Source organism: Fragaria vesca, linkage group LG5 (genome assembly GCF_000184155.1).
Source record: "Fragaria vesca subsp. vesca linkage group LG5, FraVesHawaii_1.0, whole genome shotgun sequence".
NCBI classification, from domain to species: Eukaryota; Viridiplantae; Streptophyta; class Magnoliopsida; order Rosales; family Rosaceae; genus Fragaria; species Fragaria vesca.
The window spans coordinates 8,421,961-8,437,213 of NC_020495.1; the positions used below are offsets into that span (position 1 = coordinate 8,421,961).

The following is a 15,253-nucleotide window of genomic DNA, read 5'->3' on the forward strand; positions in this document are numbered from 1 at the left end:
CACTTTTCGATCGAATTTCCTCATTTCCACCGTCTAGTATCTAAATAATATTGTGTAAATCATCTCTGCAAAATTTCAGCCAATTTAGTAATCGTTAAGGCCCTAAAAATTGTGTTTTTCTGGTATAAACATGAACCGGATAGAATTCAGTCCATCCATTTGTTTTTCGAGTTTGAGGGCCTTAATGATTACCAAATTGGCTGAAATTTTTCAGAGATGATCTACATAATATTATTTAGATACTAAACGGTGGAGATGAGAAAATTCGATCGAAAAGTGGTGAAAAAATGAAAATCCGCACCGAACCATTGGTGCGGACGTCCGCAGTTGAAAAAAATCCTATATATATATATAATATACTTTTGTATAGGTATGCTTACCTAAGAGGTAATTATAATGGGACTGTGAGGGACAAGTGACTAAAAATATACCTAATTAAAATTGTCTTCCGTGTGATCAGACCTGTATGAGTAAGATAACTTCGTGAACCATAACATGACTTTCAAATCATGATCTGATAATAGGGATTTCATGGTCAGGGAATATAAAGAAAAACCCCCCAATTCGTACGTATGAATTCGGGTTGAATATGGGCCTATTGGGTACTTAAGCATTCACCCTGATACCCTGGTCCATTGGGGCCAATTCCCTTGTCAAGCTCCGGATCCGGCACGTAAACGACGTCGCTCCGGAACACGTTGACAAATAACAATTGCTCACAAAAAACAAAACAAAAGTTTCAGAGCCTCGTCAACAACAACGAAGCAAAAGGAGTTGTACAATTTCATAAGCTCTTGAAGATCAACCAAGTCTGGTAACGATCTCAGACCCTTTTCTTATCAATCACTCAATCTTTACATAATCACTGAGTACTAAATAGAATTGCGGGTTTTGTTTGATTTTTAATCCTAACTGTTGGGTTGAGAGGTTTAATCTTTTTCTTGGTTTTTTCCTATGCAGATTTTGTGAATTGGGTTCTCAGGTTATTTGGGGTTTGAGGGAGTGAAAATGGTGTTGGTTTTGGCCTTGGGGGATTTGCACATACCCCACAGGGCACCTGATCTGCCTGCAAAGTTCAAGTCCATGCTTGTTCCTGGCAAGATCCAGCATATCATTTGCACTGGGAATCTCTGTATCAAAGTATGTATCTTTCTTATCTTTTTTTGGTTTCTTGTTTGGTTTCAACCAGTTTTGCTTTGTTGGGTTTGGGTCTTCGCTTTTTCCGAGTTTTGTGCATGTTTGAGTTGGTTTTTGCTGAGTTTTAAGCTGTTTCGTTGCCCACAAAGAGAGAATTGGTATTCCTTGGTGTGTTTGTTATTAACATTATGTGCATATGGCTGTAAAGACTTGTATTCGGAGTAATTTCCCTCAAACCGGTTTCAATCAGTCAAGACTTGAGAGGAGTATATGAGTGTTCATGCATCCATGTATTTGGTTTGATATGAATGCAACAAGGTTGGTTCTTATTTCACTGAGTCAGTTTCAACTCCCTTTATATCTTATGGGTGTTGCTAGACTGCGCACAACCATTTGGTTGTTTTGTACATTTACTCTAAAAGCTGTTAATCTAAGAGATGGGTGAATTGAGCATAGATTTGTATCTGTTTATCTTGGACACTTTACAAGCAGTGTAATATCTTTGTGGCTACCAATGTTTTTATGTTTTCATTGTTGTAACAGTACTCGGGGTATGTTTGTTGCTGAGAAACTTGTTATGAATTGCAGGAAGTTCATGACTACTTGAAGACTCTTTGTCCCGACTTGCATATTGCTCGAGGTGAGTACGATGAAGAGACAAGATATCCAGAGACCAAAACACTGACTATCGGTCAATTTAAGTTGGGACTATGCCATGGCCATCAGGTTTGATTTCCTTCTGTCTCTTCTTTTATTTTACGCTCTGTCCTATAGAATTGCACTATGTAGGTTTTAGTATCGGAAGAAATTGGATTTGGTTTCAGACGGAACATTATTTCGCTTTCCCTGACTGAGAATGACCTAATCCTTACACCTGTGTCTTCCACACAGGACACATTTCCCTATTAGAATATAAGCTCGATTTGTCACTTCAATCATATCATATGTGTTTTTAAGATACCGCTCATCCCATGGTGCCTATAATTTGAAACAGAGTTCTGTTTCTTGATGTTCTATCATTTTGAAGAGATCAAAACTTTGCTTGCTCTATTTGTAAATTGGATCAAAAGAAGTTTTCTTTAAAGAGTAGAAACACAGAAATTTAGCTCCAGATGCAGTATAGGTCAGCTACGGGCTACCACATACTGTTTCCTTTTGTGGCTTCCCTAATTGGAGCAATTATGGATTGAAGTCGTTCCAAACTGTCATGTGCAATGAAATTGATGCAGTGTAGTTTCCATTTCTTTTTTATTAGAAAAGGATCATTAGAAAAGGATCTGCTTTGCCCTTAAATCTCTTCTTAATTCACCCTGTGAGAATTAGGCTGTAATGGGTTTTGGTGCTGTGTAGGTTATTCCATGGGGGGACCTAGATTCTCTAGCCATGCTTCAAAGGCAGTTAGATGTAGATATCCTTGTCACAGGTCACACCCATCAGTTCACAGCCTACAAGCATGAAGGGGGTGTTGTTATAAACCCTGGGTCTGCCAGCGGAGCCTATAGCAGCATCACCTATGATGTCAATCCAAGCTTTGTCCTCATGGACATTGATGGCCTTCGTGTGGTTGTCTATGTTTATGAACTCATTGATGGGGAGGTTAAGGTTGACAAGATTGATTTCAAGAAGACAACTGCTACTCACTCCGCTCATTGAACACAAATTTTATCTGTTGGATTTGCTATAGACTCCAGGATTCCTCACTCCTTTCTGTTAGTGATGTATGCGATCCCATTATCTTTGTATTAATGGGCAATTTTCTGGCTTATAGAGATCGACTCAGGTTCTAGCTTTCTGTGGATTTGATTCACTTCTGATAATGCTCGACTCACTAATATGTGTTAATGACTTGGTTATTTGTATGGCAGATCTCTTTCACAAAGCAACTATCCTGTTTATCGAAACTCTGGGAAATAGAACAGGGCATCAATACACCATTATGATTTAGCTTTAAAAGAGCCACTATTGAGACCATATTTTGTACCTTTTTGTTTAACTGTTGTGTTATAAGTTTTAGGTCTTTCAATAAGACACATCTCATTTTGATGGTTTCTGATCAATATGATTAGTCGATAAGCCTCCGCCCTATCCTGATTCAAAATATTGATTACCCTTGCAATAAGACATCGCTCTTTTTTTATGGTTTTGATCAACATGATTAGCTGATAATACTCCGGCTAATCTTGATTCAAAATATAGATTACCCTTGCATAGTAGATCAAATTTGCACAAACCTTAACTGGTACGAGGGCAATGAAAAACTAATCCATTACAAAATGAGAATTTGAGAAGTATGAGATAGGGTAAAACGACAGGTACTTAAATGTAACATGGATGTAGGCACCATGACTTTCACAAGCATGCTACCCAACGTAATGAAGTCCGATCATGAAAGTAAGATCGACATGTTCAAGTCATATATTTGTGCAAAGAAATGTACATCCAGGTAACCAAAGGGGCAATTGTGTCTTGGTTTATCACTGACAATATGACCGATTCATGACAACAATGAAAAGTGGTAATACTGTCTTTGTTTAGGTTATTTTTTTTTCTTAGTTAGTTGTTCTATGTGAATATTCTTTTAAAAAAAAAAAACAAAGTGCAAATGAATTTATTTTTGCATTTTCTACATTATTATTTTGATTTTTTTTGTTCATCAATCTTACATATTTATGGATTTCGTTTACAAAATAAAAAGATTTAGAACGAAAACAAAACGAAACGCATGCGTGAGCGCAGCTCTTTCGCACGCGCATCGCACGTGCAGAAAGGCTAGTAATAGAGAATGAAAACTTAAGTTGCCTAAACCGTTTTAAGAGATTAAGAGTTGAGGAACTCTTCATGCCATATGTCTCTCAAACCGGCCACCATCAATAAGCCTAACACCTTTTCAAGCAATCGCAAAGGTGGCTAGTGTTCGATGAAAAGCCAAGACTTGGTTATTTGGATTGCCATGCATCGTTGCTGCATATGCTCAACACAATTTCCCATTTCAGGCTCTAGCAGTTGGCAGTGCTACGGTGATGATAATTAGTGACAATGTGTTCGAGTGTTGTTTGCCTGATTTCAGCTTGAATGTGTTTGAAGGCATTGGTGATGTTTTTGTTTACAATGCTTTGATTAGTAACTTAGTATGTCCTAGTATGGTCTTATCATCAATTGCTTCTTTGCTAGCCAGATATACCAAGTGATGCATGCCTTTCATCAATGTGGTTTCTTTGATTTTCAGTGATCAATGGTCATGGACTTGTGATTATAATTCAATTCTAATTTGGAATTACAACGTGAAGATTTGGACTCCTAATGTGTTTCGGAATTTTGTTTCATCAGGAAAAGAAGTACGAACTTTGTACATTGCTTTACCTTTCTCCTACATCAATCAGGAAACTTTTTCTTATACGAGTGAGAATGGAAAATAAAAAGCTAAGTTGCATAAGCGCTCGAGTTATCCTTAACTTTGAAGTCACTCATCTCCATAACCAAACAGGATTTGGGAATCACAATTCAAAATGAACCCGCTGGTCACTAAATGAAAAGAGTTGCAAGCAATGATGCAATACAAGTCCGAACCTAATAATGAAAACACAGTAATTATAAATACTAGGCACTGGCAGCTCCATAAGTCCCTATAAGCTTTCCTCTTATTACACTGTGTATCCTTACAGTTTTTCTATACTTGCTTTGTTTAAGATGGCGAGTTGTGATGTATGGCAACCAGAAAGTCCAGAAATCGACCAATTATACAACACTTCCTCAGAAGAACCGGAGTTCTCGATTGAGATTTTTGCTTCCGTTGATGGAAGTGGGCGCTATGGACAGTTCAATGTGCAGTGCCATCTTTTGACAGATATTAGGGAATCCGGGTATGTAATCTCCATCATGCTTTCTCGGGTGGGGGTTCCCTATCATGTTCAGCCATCAATGATCCAAAAGATTTTTACTGATGCTCACCACATAGCTAATGATCCTAGTAACATGTACCTCAAGATTATTCCGATGGTAGTGTCTCTTAGAGTAGTATCTGATCAGGACCGGATACCTGAATTTCCCGTCCATGAGATAAGGTTTGTCTCCACCAGTAAGTCAGCAATAGAAGAGATGCTTGAGTCGAAGACAATTGAAGGCTGCGAAGAGCAATGCGTGGTGTGTTTGGATGAGATTCCAGTAGGGGATGAAGCCACATGCTTGCCTTGCTCACATGTGTTTCACGAAAGTTGCATAGTGACTTGGCTGGAGAAGAGCAATCTTTGCCCATTGTGTCGATTTGAGATGCCTGCCGCATACGCATGACATCTCTCTTTTCATTTTTTTGAGTGTCATTATTAGAAATTTAGAATTTTTTCTGCAGAATGATGAAAAATGTAATCAGTCTTTCAAGCTAAAATCTGTACCGGCCGTATAGTTCTAATACAATTTCCGTTAGTTACTGTTCTGTTCACAATTTTACTTTATTTCTCTTTCTGTTTCTGGTATGTGATATAAGATATATGGAAGAGTTTGGTACCAAACCTTAGCCATCTTGAGGTATCAGACATCCTTTTATGATAACCATTTTCCACCTAATTTGTTGAACCAGCCAGTTAATTTGGTGAGTAACAGAAAAATGAGAAAATTAAAATTGCAATTTGATTTCAATATTAAAAATTCACGAATTCTGAAACATTTAACTGAGCTAAATTTTATTTAATAGCTACATAAAGGGGGGTAGTTCTCACAAACGGATCAAAAAACATGTATGCATCTCTAGTTAGCTGTGAACCTATAGACCATAGAATGCATATAAGTGTCTCCTGGATTCAAAATTTGTGAAGGGAAATTTGGATGATTCACGGAATCTGGGAAACCCTGCGTCTCCAAGCACACTGCGGCATACTTTTTATACACAAATCCACCTTTCCCTTTCACATCATTTAGCATGTTACTAGTGTAGAATTGCAGCCCTGGCTGGTTAGTCCACAGCTCCATTTTTCGCCCCGAAACACTGTCATGCAGCACTGCAGCCTTCCTCAAGTGGTCAGGGCTGGAAGGGTCCATTATGTAGTTGATGTCATAACCATCAGGCAGCTCATTGATCCTGCTACCAATCTCTCGGGGCTCAAGGAAATCATATGCCGTTCCTTTAACCGGGGCAATGTCACCAGTGGGGATGAGTTCATCATTGACTGGAGTGATGTTGGAACCGAAAATGTGGATTTTGTGTGAGAGGATGTCACCGCTGTTGTGGCCGCGGAGATTCCAGTACGTGTGGTGGGCTAGGTTTACTGGTGTGACCTTGGTGAGAGCTTTGGCTTCCATTTTAATAGCTAGTACGTCATGTCCAACAAACATGTATGTTACTGAGACTGAAAGATCACCAGGGAAGCCTGCATTATTCAGCAGAATTATCATGTTAGTTTTCTTAAAAATATCATGAATTCATAATATAATTCATAACCAATCCCTATCTCTAAACCCTAAATCATGCACCTTCTTCACCATCCCGACTATCATAGGTGAATGTTATGTGACTGTCTTCAATGTGACGCTTCACTGTCCATAGAACATCACTGAACCCTTTAGAGCCACCTGAGATACATATACTTATGTAATCAGATCCCTTTTGTTTATCAAATAAAAGTTATATATGCATCAATGCATGGTTTATCAAATAAAAGTTATATATGCATCAATGCATGGTTCAGAAAGAATATCAGAATTACGAATAAGATCACAAAAAAATGAAGCTATGTACCATGGAGAGTGTTCTTTCCATGATCATTAGCAACCAACTTATAGTGGTTTCCATTCAAAGTGAATTCAGCTCTACCAATTCTGTTAGCAACACGCCCAACGGTGGCCCCAAAGTAGACAGAATCATTCTGAAATAATTTGAAGCAAAGGATTAGGCGAGATTAGGTCTTCAAAATCAATATATTGTAAAGAAGTATATACTAGTACGTCCAGTGCGAGTCACTCATGAAGTAAAGGCCAACACCTTTATTACAATAAATTAGAAGATTTGTAAACTTACAGTGTAATCTTTGAGGGCTTCGAACCCAAGAACAACGTCATCTAATTTCCCTGAAAATAATAAGAGGAAATAAATTATACAATGAACCTAAAATGCAATTGTTGAGGAATATAGAGAACTTGAAAATATATATGAATGACAAACCATTCTTATCAGGGAGAACAACAGAGAGCACAGTTGCACCATAATTTGTCAGCTTCACAGAGATATTTCCCTTCTTCAATTCATAAATATCTCCCACCTTTTCATCATTTGCCTCAGAAAAATTCAAGATCAAAGGCAGCAGGAAAAGAAAACACCAATACAAAGATATCTTATTATTCATCTTAGGTGAACTAGTTAGCAACAAACACTGCACCAAACAGAAGGCAAGGCCTGAATGACAATGCATACATATATAGAGTAGATCGATGTAGATGATATCTAGATGTGAACTGATAAGATAACCGACAGATTTGAAGGCTTTAATTTGTTGTGGATAAGGATACACGTATATGTTCGTTGGAAAGATAAAGAGTTACTGATTAAAAATATTCAAAATTGAATTATGGAATTAGATCTCTCAGATTTCTGTGTAACTATTCCTAACGGATTCGATCGACCATTCTGAGTAGGATGCAATGAGCTGCTTTCAATAGAACACTCTTCTTATTTCCACTTTTAAAGGGTTGAAGATAAACAACCTTATATGGAGTTCTTTTCTCTTTTAAATTCTGGAAATAAATAAATACCATTGTCCTATTACTATTACTATGAGCAATTTATATGTACAAAACCATGCCTCTGCTTGTATTATTCGACCAAATTTTCTCTACTTAAGACGTTAGATGCAAGTCTTTTGGGTGCACTTGCAACCTTAATAAAGACATCCTCTAGAGTAGTATCTGCCAGGCCCCAAGCATAGACTGTGAATATCTTCTTTACATGCTCAACTGTTTGGAAAACATCTGCAATTCTGACGTCACTTTTAGGGAACTCGAATTTTTGTGTTCCGGCGAGATGGTATACCCTGATGGCATTCGGGGCGAGTCCGTGTATCAGGCTCTCTACTTCTTGGTCATGACATGAATCTGTTGTGATTGTGAACACGTATGATCCTCCATATCTGCCCTTCAACTGCGTTATAATATGGCAATGACATTACCACAATGAAAACATACTTAGGTACGTGATATCTATATTTACAAATATGACAGTCACCGTGGTAAAAAAAAGTTACTTTTTGAGTAATTTTAGTTTTACTAAAGGTAGTTACTCCACTAACAATATTTTTACAAATTTATGAACAAATTGTTGTTGATAACTTTGTTCAATTATTTATTTATAAATGTGTAAAATGAATGTTGTTACTTTGTTGACAATGTCATAAATTTGGTTCGATTAAATTGTAATTTTGGTTTAATTTGTTGTAAAATGTTTGTATGATATACATGTACCACTAGTCTTGACAATGTCTTGTCGTGTTTTACTGTGTTCTTGTCTTGTAATTAAAAGACCTAATAATGATCAAAAGCGTACCTCTTTTGGATTTCCTAAGCACTGCATTCTTCCATCTACGAAAATTCCTATTCGATCACACAAGAACTCTGCCTCTTCCATGGAATGCGCTGGATATCATTTGCAGATTATCACAGCATTGAGTGAGTTAATTAGTTAAGGAGGTAATTAAATCAGGTAAATTAAGGAGAGATAGAGAGAGGGAGAGAGGGAGAAAGAGACTGGTGAGTATGATGACTCGGCTTTGCTTAGCAAGCTTTATAACATTCCATAGAGTGTTTCTTGAAGCTGGATCAAGTCCGGTACTGGGTTCATCCATGTAAATAGCCTACATATGTATGGATTGGACAAATGAACAATTAACTAAAACAGTATAACGTTAATTAGCAGTAAAAATGAAATTAACAAGTAGCTTTGCTTGATTAAATCGATATGTGAAAGATGAAGAAGCACTTACTATGGGATTCCCTATGAGTGAAATGGCGACGCTAAGCCTTCTCTTCATACCTCCACTGTATTGCCCTGCTCGTTTGTCAGAAACCCCGCCGTTAAATAGATTCAGATTCTTCAAAGAATCTTCCACTGCCTTCATCACAGACGAATCTAGATTATTCAGCAAACAAATCAACAGCATCTACATGCACACATAATCTCAAAGTATTGGACTTACTTTGGTTAAGTCGGAACCTTTAAGGTTCTTAAGTCTCCCATAAAATAGTAGATGCTCTCTTCCTGTTAGGGTTGCCCATAGTAGGCTAAATATATATAATTTTCCAGAAAGAAAGCATCCAAAACTCATTAGATCGAATTTACTATCTAAGGGAACCATGAAGATCTTAACGAGAATCAGTTTTCCTTACTCGTGTTGTGGACAAACACCAATGCAGGCATATATTTCATTCATCTGAGTTACAAGGTCCAACCCCTGAACATAGGCTGTGCCAGTGGTTGGCTTTATCAGACCAATCATCTGTCCAAAAATATATCATATGAAAACTAATTACCTAGAGGAAAACACTGATGACTGATATAATACAGAAACACACACACACACACACACACACACACACACACAGGATCATGCATAGGAATAGTACCATTTCAATAAAAGAGGTCTTTCCTGCACCACTAGGACCAAGCATACCAAAGCATTCGCCTTGAGGCAAAGCAAGAGACAACCCTCTCACTGCAAATTTCTCAGGGTTTCCATCTCTTCCTGGATACACCTTCTTTATGTTGTCACATATCACAACATGACTTGTATATTTTGCTTCTTCCAACAGCTTGTCAACCTTTTCCTTCTGAAGGAAATACAGCAAGCAACCAGTTAGTACTAAAATTTTAAATCCATCGATCGTGCATAAACCCTAAACCTAAATAAATTATATCGCTTTTCAAAACCTCCTAACTTATAAAAAGAAAGAAAGAACAAGAAGGTTTAGTACTTGCCTCCTGAGCGACATCAGGTTTCTCCATGTCACCATACCCTTTAGATCCAAGCCTCTCCATACTAGGGATTTGGAGAGCCGGTGCTTTCTTTCTTCGCAAGAAGAATAAAGGAGATTTTCCCCAAGTTACAACTTGATCTATGTAAAATGCAAGAAGCAGCAGCACAGCCCACTCTATTGCCATGATGGCCAGGACATCTTTCATACCATTTACGCTATCATTCAAATTCCCCCAACGCATACCACTAGTCTTCATGATTTTCCCATCGGTGGCATATTGCATAAACTCGAATAAGCCTCTGTAGAGAGAGAAGCCAGGATACAACTCTAGAAAAATGATCCACCCTTCTGCATGAGTTCAATATTAACGCAAACTAAGTTCAATAGTCTATATATCATGCTCATCATTCGTTTATAATAATAATCAAAGTGTACAGTAGTATTATAAACTACACAGAAGTGTTCAAATACTTCATCAACTTTTAGAACTACTATTAATCTTCACTTACTAGGCATGTGAACATCCATGAGTAGATCCTGGAAGAAAAAGCTTCCCAGAAGCCCGCTTCCGAAAACGTAAACGTAAGCTACAACTGTGGCCATAAATATGATTTCGATTTAAGCATAAGCACGAAATAGAGATGCAGAATGTTCCAATAAATAGAGTAGCCAATAGTCAATTCTAATATCATACCTGTAGCACTCCTAGTGTGCGAGAACATTGACGACAGAAGAAAAGCCAGCGCTATTTGCAAGTTTATAACAAAGAAGTAAAAGATAAATTGGAGGGAGTAGTCATGTCTGTAGAAGAAGCTTAACCCTGCCGTAGAAAACATACATGCAGATTAACTTCAACCAGAGAAAAATATATCACAAGCAAGAAAAATTCTTCGGCATAATTTACCTACCTAAGATTGAACCAAATCCAACAAAACATATAATGTAGGACATATATATTGTAAGAAAATAAGAATATGAGATCATCCAATAAGGTCCATCACCAAGGCCATGCATCTTCATCATCACTCTCAGTCTTTCTTGTTTCTCATAAACCAGATTCGCTAACACTACCTACAAGAACAACATATCTATCTCAGTATCGTATTATCAAGGTTTATTACACGCACACACACACACACACACACACATGTGTCTGTATCATCAACATTATTAATCTTACCGGGAACAACTGTAAAACAACCCATGTAAACAACACTGGACCGATAAATGCCCCCAAATCGGGAATGTCTGAGGTAAAACCCTTGGGCATTTCTTTAACAAAGTCGAACCGAATCGTCTTAGCTCCTGTAAGAAACTGAAGGTACGCGTTTGATACCTGTGAATTACACTTGTTAGAACTAGTAGTACTGATCGAATAGGTGAACATTGATCACTGCATATATATGCAGTATTTCTTAAGAAATTAACCAAAATACGCATTTGGTATTGTACACTTGAATACCATATTAACCAAGCGTGGAACTCGTTTGATCACTTCCGGATTGGTGGTTATTGATTGCAAGAAATCCCTATTGCTTACTGTTGAATTGTACCATATGTTCACATTAAAAGAATTTTCATCCGAGTTTGAGATATCTAACGCTGCAAGAAAACTTCAACTGTTAGTATATATTGCCCTACATGATGACAGTTAGTTTATATATATGATTATTGTGAGACAGCAATGGAGTGCGGGTGTGTAAATCAGCTAGATTAATTAGTTAACCTGTAAGTATTCCATTAGCTTTGTTCTTTTTATTCCCCCCGGCGTCACCTTTGAACAGTTCATCGTTTATTTCAGAAGAACTATTACGCCACAATATTAGATATGGGAGACATTCAATATCTACATGATTCAGAACAAAATATTCGTCAGGTAATTTGCATAAAAATACTTAATTGAAGGTACGTTATAGCTGGAGAAAATACTACAACAAAAGCAAGACCTTAATAGTTCTTACCTGTTTCAAATGTGAGCTTTGATGCTACTTGTAGTTTTGTGCTATTTCTATTTATATTAGAGTCTTCATTATTATCACATTGTTCCTGCAGAATATAGAGCTGGTCTTGTGCAACAATATCGTCAGTGATAGCAAAATCTCGATGAAGGCTTGTTTTGTCATCGACTCTTGAAGTGGTACCCTATACAGATATTCAGAATAAAATAAAATAGCTCATAATAATCAGTATTTACTGTATACATGCAGTACATATAAGTACGTACCAAATAGAAAAGAAAAAAAAATATAGGAGATCGAAGAGAAATGACAACATACCATGACAACTTCTGCCCAATCGGTAATGCTGTTGGTGGAATTTTTAGGGAAACCACCAGCCGGGAACATGTTATCACCCAATCCTACATTCCCATAGGATAAAGTAAGGCAAATTAGTGAAGGATTTTTATTCATAATACGCTAACTACTACAGATAGCTAACACGCCAGATACGTATATCAGTTCCTATCCAGAGCGGGAATTGCTACCTTGTGCTAATGTCTGGTTATTCCCGGTGATGAGCGTGGTGACAGGACAGCCAAAGTTTTCGTTCTTCATGCATGACTCATCGGGCAAGTCCGTCCAGGGAAAGATATCACTTCGGACAGCACGAGCATAAGGTTGTGGTACTTGTAACAAGGGAGGCCATTCTATAGGAGAAGGGATTGGACACTGTAGGGGAAAAGTTGATGTAATTTCATATGGCGATGGCCCTTTCTTGCAATAATCAACGCTCTTTTTCACATAATAGGTCTCTGTTCCATATTGGATAAGGGCACATAAAGTGCAGAAGAAAGCTGGTATTAGAATGATTGTAATGTTGGCGCACAGTCTTCGTTTCTACATGAAAAATGAAATTCTCAGATATACAATACTCATGAACATGATGATTTCACCACCATATATAGCATAAAAATTACAAAGAGCTAGAGACCTGAAAGGTTAAGTTCTTTCTGAGCAAAGCATTGGATTGGACCCAGAAATTAGCTTGGCTACCAACAAAATCCGCCATTACTCAATCTTCGAAACGAAGGGAAATCCTTTAATTTGATACCCAAGAAACCCAAGTTTGAACCAAAGATTCAGAACCAAGTCTCAAAAGAGAAGAGAAAGAAGAAGCTGTATTGTGAAAAACAAAAAAAAACAGAAAAAGACACAGGAGACTTAGGGATGGCAATAATCCCCAGCGGGTAGGGTACCCACGGGTATTCGACCCTAACGGGGAAGATATACGGGTATAAACGGGTAACGGGGATGGGGATCCTTAGTATTCGGATTCTTAAATCGGGTACGGGGCGGGTATGGTATTTTGATATTCGTCCCCATCCCCACCCATTAAGGATGAAAATATTATTATATATAATTATATAATTTATTATTATATATATTTATATATAATTTATAAATAAATATTTATGTAAAAAAATTTGTAATTCTCTTAATAAACATTTAATGGACCTTCCTTTTTATTATATATTTTTATTCTCTTAATGAAATTTACCGGTATTGTTATGTTTTAACCAAGACTTGTATTTATTTTTATTGGATTGAAGTATGAAACTTATTTATTTTGGTATTTGATTTTAATTTCATACTTTTATATAATTGTATTTCGTATTTAAAAAAAAAAATTTAATTTAATACATAATTGTTAACGGGTACGGGTACGGGTATGGAAACGTAATCCCCAAAGGGTACGGGTACGGGGAATCTCCATTATCTAATTACGGGTACGGGGACGGGTACGGGGATGAAAAATGTAAAAAGGTATGGGTACGGTATTTTGATCCCCGTACCCTACCCTACCCATTGCCATCCCTAAGGAGACTATACCCTCGCTTTAATATGACCTGCATTCTTTTGTTGCTAAATTAAGCAAGTCTCGAGAGGTAAAGCCCGATTTGTTGGGTTACCATCACAATGAAAAATCCTTTGTTCATTATAAGGAAAAAAATCATATATATATATGGACGGCTAAATGATCACTATGATATGATGCCTTTAATTTCACATCACTGCTTTCTGGCTTTCTGGAATGGTGCTGTTACTGGCTTACAATCCTTACATTATTCGATCACAGACTCATTTGTCTGGTAGCAGTGGATCACAGCCAAATTTGGTAAATACCATATACTAAATTAGTAAATTATGCTTTTTACTAAAAAATTTGCCCCAATAGGAACAAATGAAGCATAAGTATTTGGACAGAGAACCAAAATGAACTTGAAGTATCTGAAACCTTATTACGTGTCAGCTTCCCTTGATGAAGACTTCCTTGATGAACATAACAAAAACAAGGTACTATGAATGCTTCTTTGACTTGTTCTATATAACAATAGGAGAGATTCTTTACAACGAGTACATACCTATTTTATATCAGCTATAGAAGGAATAGAGATGTATAGTTATGTATAGTTCCAGATATAAGATAGATTATTGACATAGAAAATATATGAGGTAGGCGCTCACTAAATTATGGCAATTATTCTAAGACATTGGACGCTTGAGCCCCAAGTGCGACCTTGATGAAAACATCCTCCAAGGTAGTGTCAGCTAGACCCCATGCGAAAACTGTGAACTTGCTCTTTGCATTCTCCACGGCTTGGAATACATCTGCAATGTAGACTTCTTGTTTTGGCAACTCAAACTTCTGGGTTCCGGAGAGATGGTATATCTTATTAGCATTTGGGGAGAGACTCCGCACTATGTTCTCCACCTCTTCCTCGTGATTTGAAGATGTCGTCATTGTAAACACATAAGATCCTCCATATCTAGCTTTCAGCTGTAATATGTCATTGTAGTAACAAGTGATACGTTTAGAAATTGACTAGAAACACAGATACCAATATGATCTATGACAGTACAGTATATCGAGATGTTATGGCACTAATTGACCGAACCTCTTTTGGGTTTCCTATGCACTGCAAGCTACCATCTACGAAAACTCCTAAACGATCACATAGAACTTCTGCCTCTTCCATGGAGTGCGCTGGTACGTATACAAGGATTACAAGCTTTGTAAGTGAGCTAAAGAGACAAAATATATCATTATCCTGTCATTTGACTGGCCTCGCTACAATTGTCTGTGTGTGTGTGTGTGTGTGAGAGAGAGAGAGAGAGAGAGAGAGAGAGAGAGAGAGAGAGAGAGAGTAGTAGTTAGTAGTAGT

The 15,253-nt window shown here is 37.3% G+C and overlaps 5 protein-coding genes across 5 annotated transcripts in view; 2 read left to right on the top strand and 3 right to left on the bottom strand.

Moving 5' to 3' along the window:
• The first annotated feature begins 680 nt into the window (after positions 1 to 680).
• LOC101312634 (vacuolar protein sorting-associated protein 29-like) lies at positions 681 to 3,080 on the top strand. The gene is made up of 4 exons (XM_004299337.1): positions 681 to 814; positions 961 to 1,140; positions 1,726 to 1,863; positions 2,488 to 3,080. The coding sequence occupies exons 2-4, from the start codon at positions 1,009 to 1,011 to the stop codon at positions 2,788 to 2,790; spliced, it is 573 nt and encodes a 190-aa protein (XP_004299385.1). The 5' UTR covers positions 681 to 814; positions 961 to 1,008; the 3' UTR covers positions 2,791 to 3,080.
• Positions 3,081 to 4,824: 1,744 nt separating this feature from the next.
• On the top strand, positions 4,825 to 5,424 carry LOC101312641 (RING-H2 finger protein ATL54-like). The gene has a single exon (XM_004301111.1). It carries the CDS (start codon positions 4,825 to 4,827, stop codon positions 5,422 to 5,424), a length of 600 nt encoding a protein of 199 aa, XP_004301159.1.
• A 356-nt stretch (positions 5,425 to 5,780) lies between these two features.
• Positions 5,781 to 7,552, bottom strand: LOC101312927 (aldose 1-epimerase-like). Its single transcript, XM_004299338.1, has 5 exons — positions 7,289 to 7,552; positions 7,145 to 7,194; positions 6,866 to 6,992; positions 6,601 to 6,699; positions 5,781 to 6,497 (listed from the first exon to the last, which is right to left on the bottom strand). Exons 1-5 carry the CDS (start codon positions 7,533 to 7,535, stop codon positions 5,878 to 5,880), a joined length of 1,143 nt encoding a protein of 380 aa, XP_004299386.1. The 5' UTR covers positions 7,536 to 7,552; the 3' UTR covers positions 5,781 to 5,877.
• Positions 7,553 to 7,936: 384 nt separating this feature from the next.
• Positions 7,937 to 13,098, bottom strand: LOC101312935 (ABC transporter A family member 12-like). Its single transcript, XM_004301112.1, has 18 exons — positions 13,021 to 13,098; positions 12,575 to 12,926; positions 12,366 to 12,448; positions 12,051 to 12,231; positions 11,816 to 11,935; positions 11,552 to 11,691; positions 11,270 to 11,425; positions 10,998 to 11,160; positions 10,784 to 10,909; positions 10,599 to 10,682; positions 10,091 to 10,437; positions 9,739 to 9,942; positions 9,502 to 9,611; positions 9,312 to 9,396; positions 9,099 to 9,227; positions 8,864 to 8,969; positions 8,663 to 8,751; positions 7,937 to 8,260 (listed from the first exon to the last, which is right to left on the bottom strand). The coding sequence occupies exons 1-18, from the start codon at positions 13,096 to 13,098 to the stop codon at positions 7,937 to 7,939; spliced, it is 2,877 nt and encodes a 958-aa protein (XP_004301160.1).
• Positions 13,099 to 14,316: 1,218 nt separating this feature from the next.
• The window catches only part of LOC101313213 (ABC transporter A family member 7-like), a 7,303-nt gene continuing 6,366 nt past the window's right edge, over positions 14,317 to 15,253 (bottom strand). The window contains exons 17-18 of the mRNA XM_004299339.1: positions 14,987 to 15,075; positions 14,317 to 14,868 (exon numbers count right to left, since the gene is read on the bottom strand). Coding sequence (XP_004299387.1) covers positions 14,569 to 14,868; positions 14,987 to 15,075 — 389 coding nt within the window. The 3' untranslated portion in view covers positions 14,317 to 14,568. The remainder of the gene's footprint in view (positions 14,869 to 14,986; positions 15,076 to 15,253) is intronic.

Bases quoted from the DNA above. Each gene is read 5' to 3' on its own strand.
- LOC101312634 (XM_004299337.1), top strand. From the start codon at position 1,009: ATGGTGTTGGTTTTGGCCTTGGGGGATTTGCACATACCCCACAGGGCA. The intron at 1,141-1,725 runs GTATGTATCTTT...TATGAATTGCAG, and splicing joins CTGGGAATCTCTGTATCAAA to GAAGTTCATGACTACTTGAA. The intron at 1,864-2,487 runs GTTTGATTTCCT...GGTGCTGTGTAG, and splicing joins GACTATGCCATGGCCATCAG to GTTATTCCATGGGGGGACCT.
- LOC101312641 (XM_004301111.1), top strand. From the start codon at position 4,825: ATGGCGAGTTGTGATGTATGGCAACCAGAAAGTCCAGAAATCGACCAA.
- LOC101312927 (XM_004299338.1), bottom strand. From the start codon at position 7,535: ATGCATTGTCATTCAGGCCTTGCCTTCTGTTTGGTGCAGTGTTTGTTG. The intron at 6,993-7,144 runs GTAAGTTTACAA...AAATTATTTCAG, and splicing joins AAGCCCTCAAAGATTACACT to AATGATTCTGTCTACTTTGG. The intron at 6,700-6,865 runs GTACATAGCTTC...TATGTATCTCAG, and splicing joins TGGAAAGAACACTCTCCATG to GTGGCTCTAAAGGGTTCAGT.
- LOC101312935 (XM_004301112.1), bottom strand. From the start codon at position 13,098: ATGGCGGATTTTGTTGGTAGCCAAGCTAATTTCTGGGTCCAATCCAAT. The intron at 9,612-9,738 runs GTACTATTCCTA...ATTTTTGGACAG, and splicing joins AGACCTCTTTTATTGAAATG to ATGATTGGTCTGATAAAGCC. The intron at 8,261-8,662 runs GTACGCTTTTGA...ATTATAACGCAG, and splicing joins GCTTAGGAAATCCAAAAGAG to TTGAAGGGCAGATATGGAGG.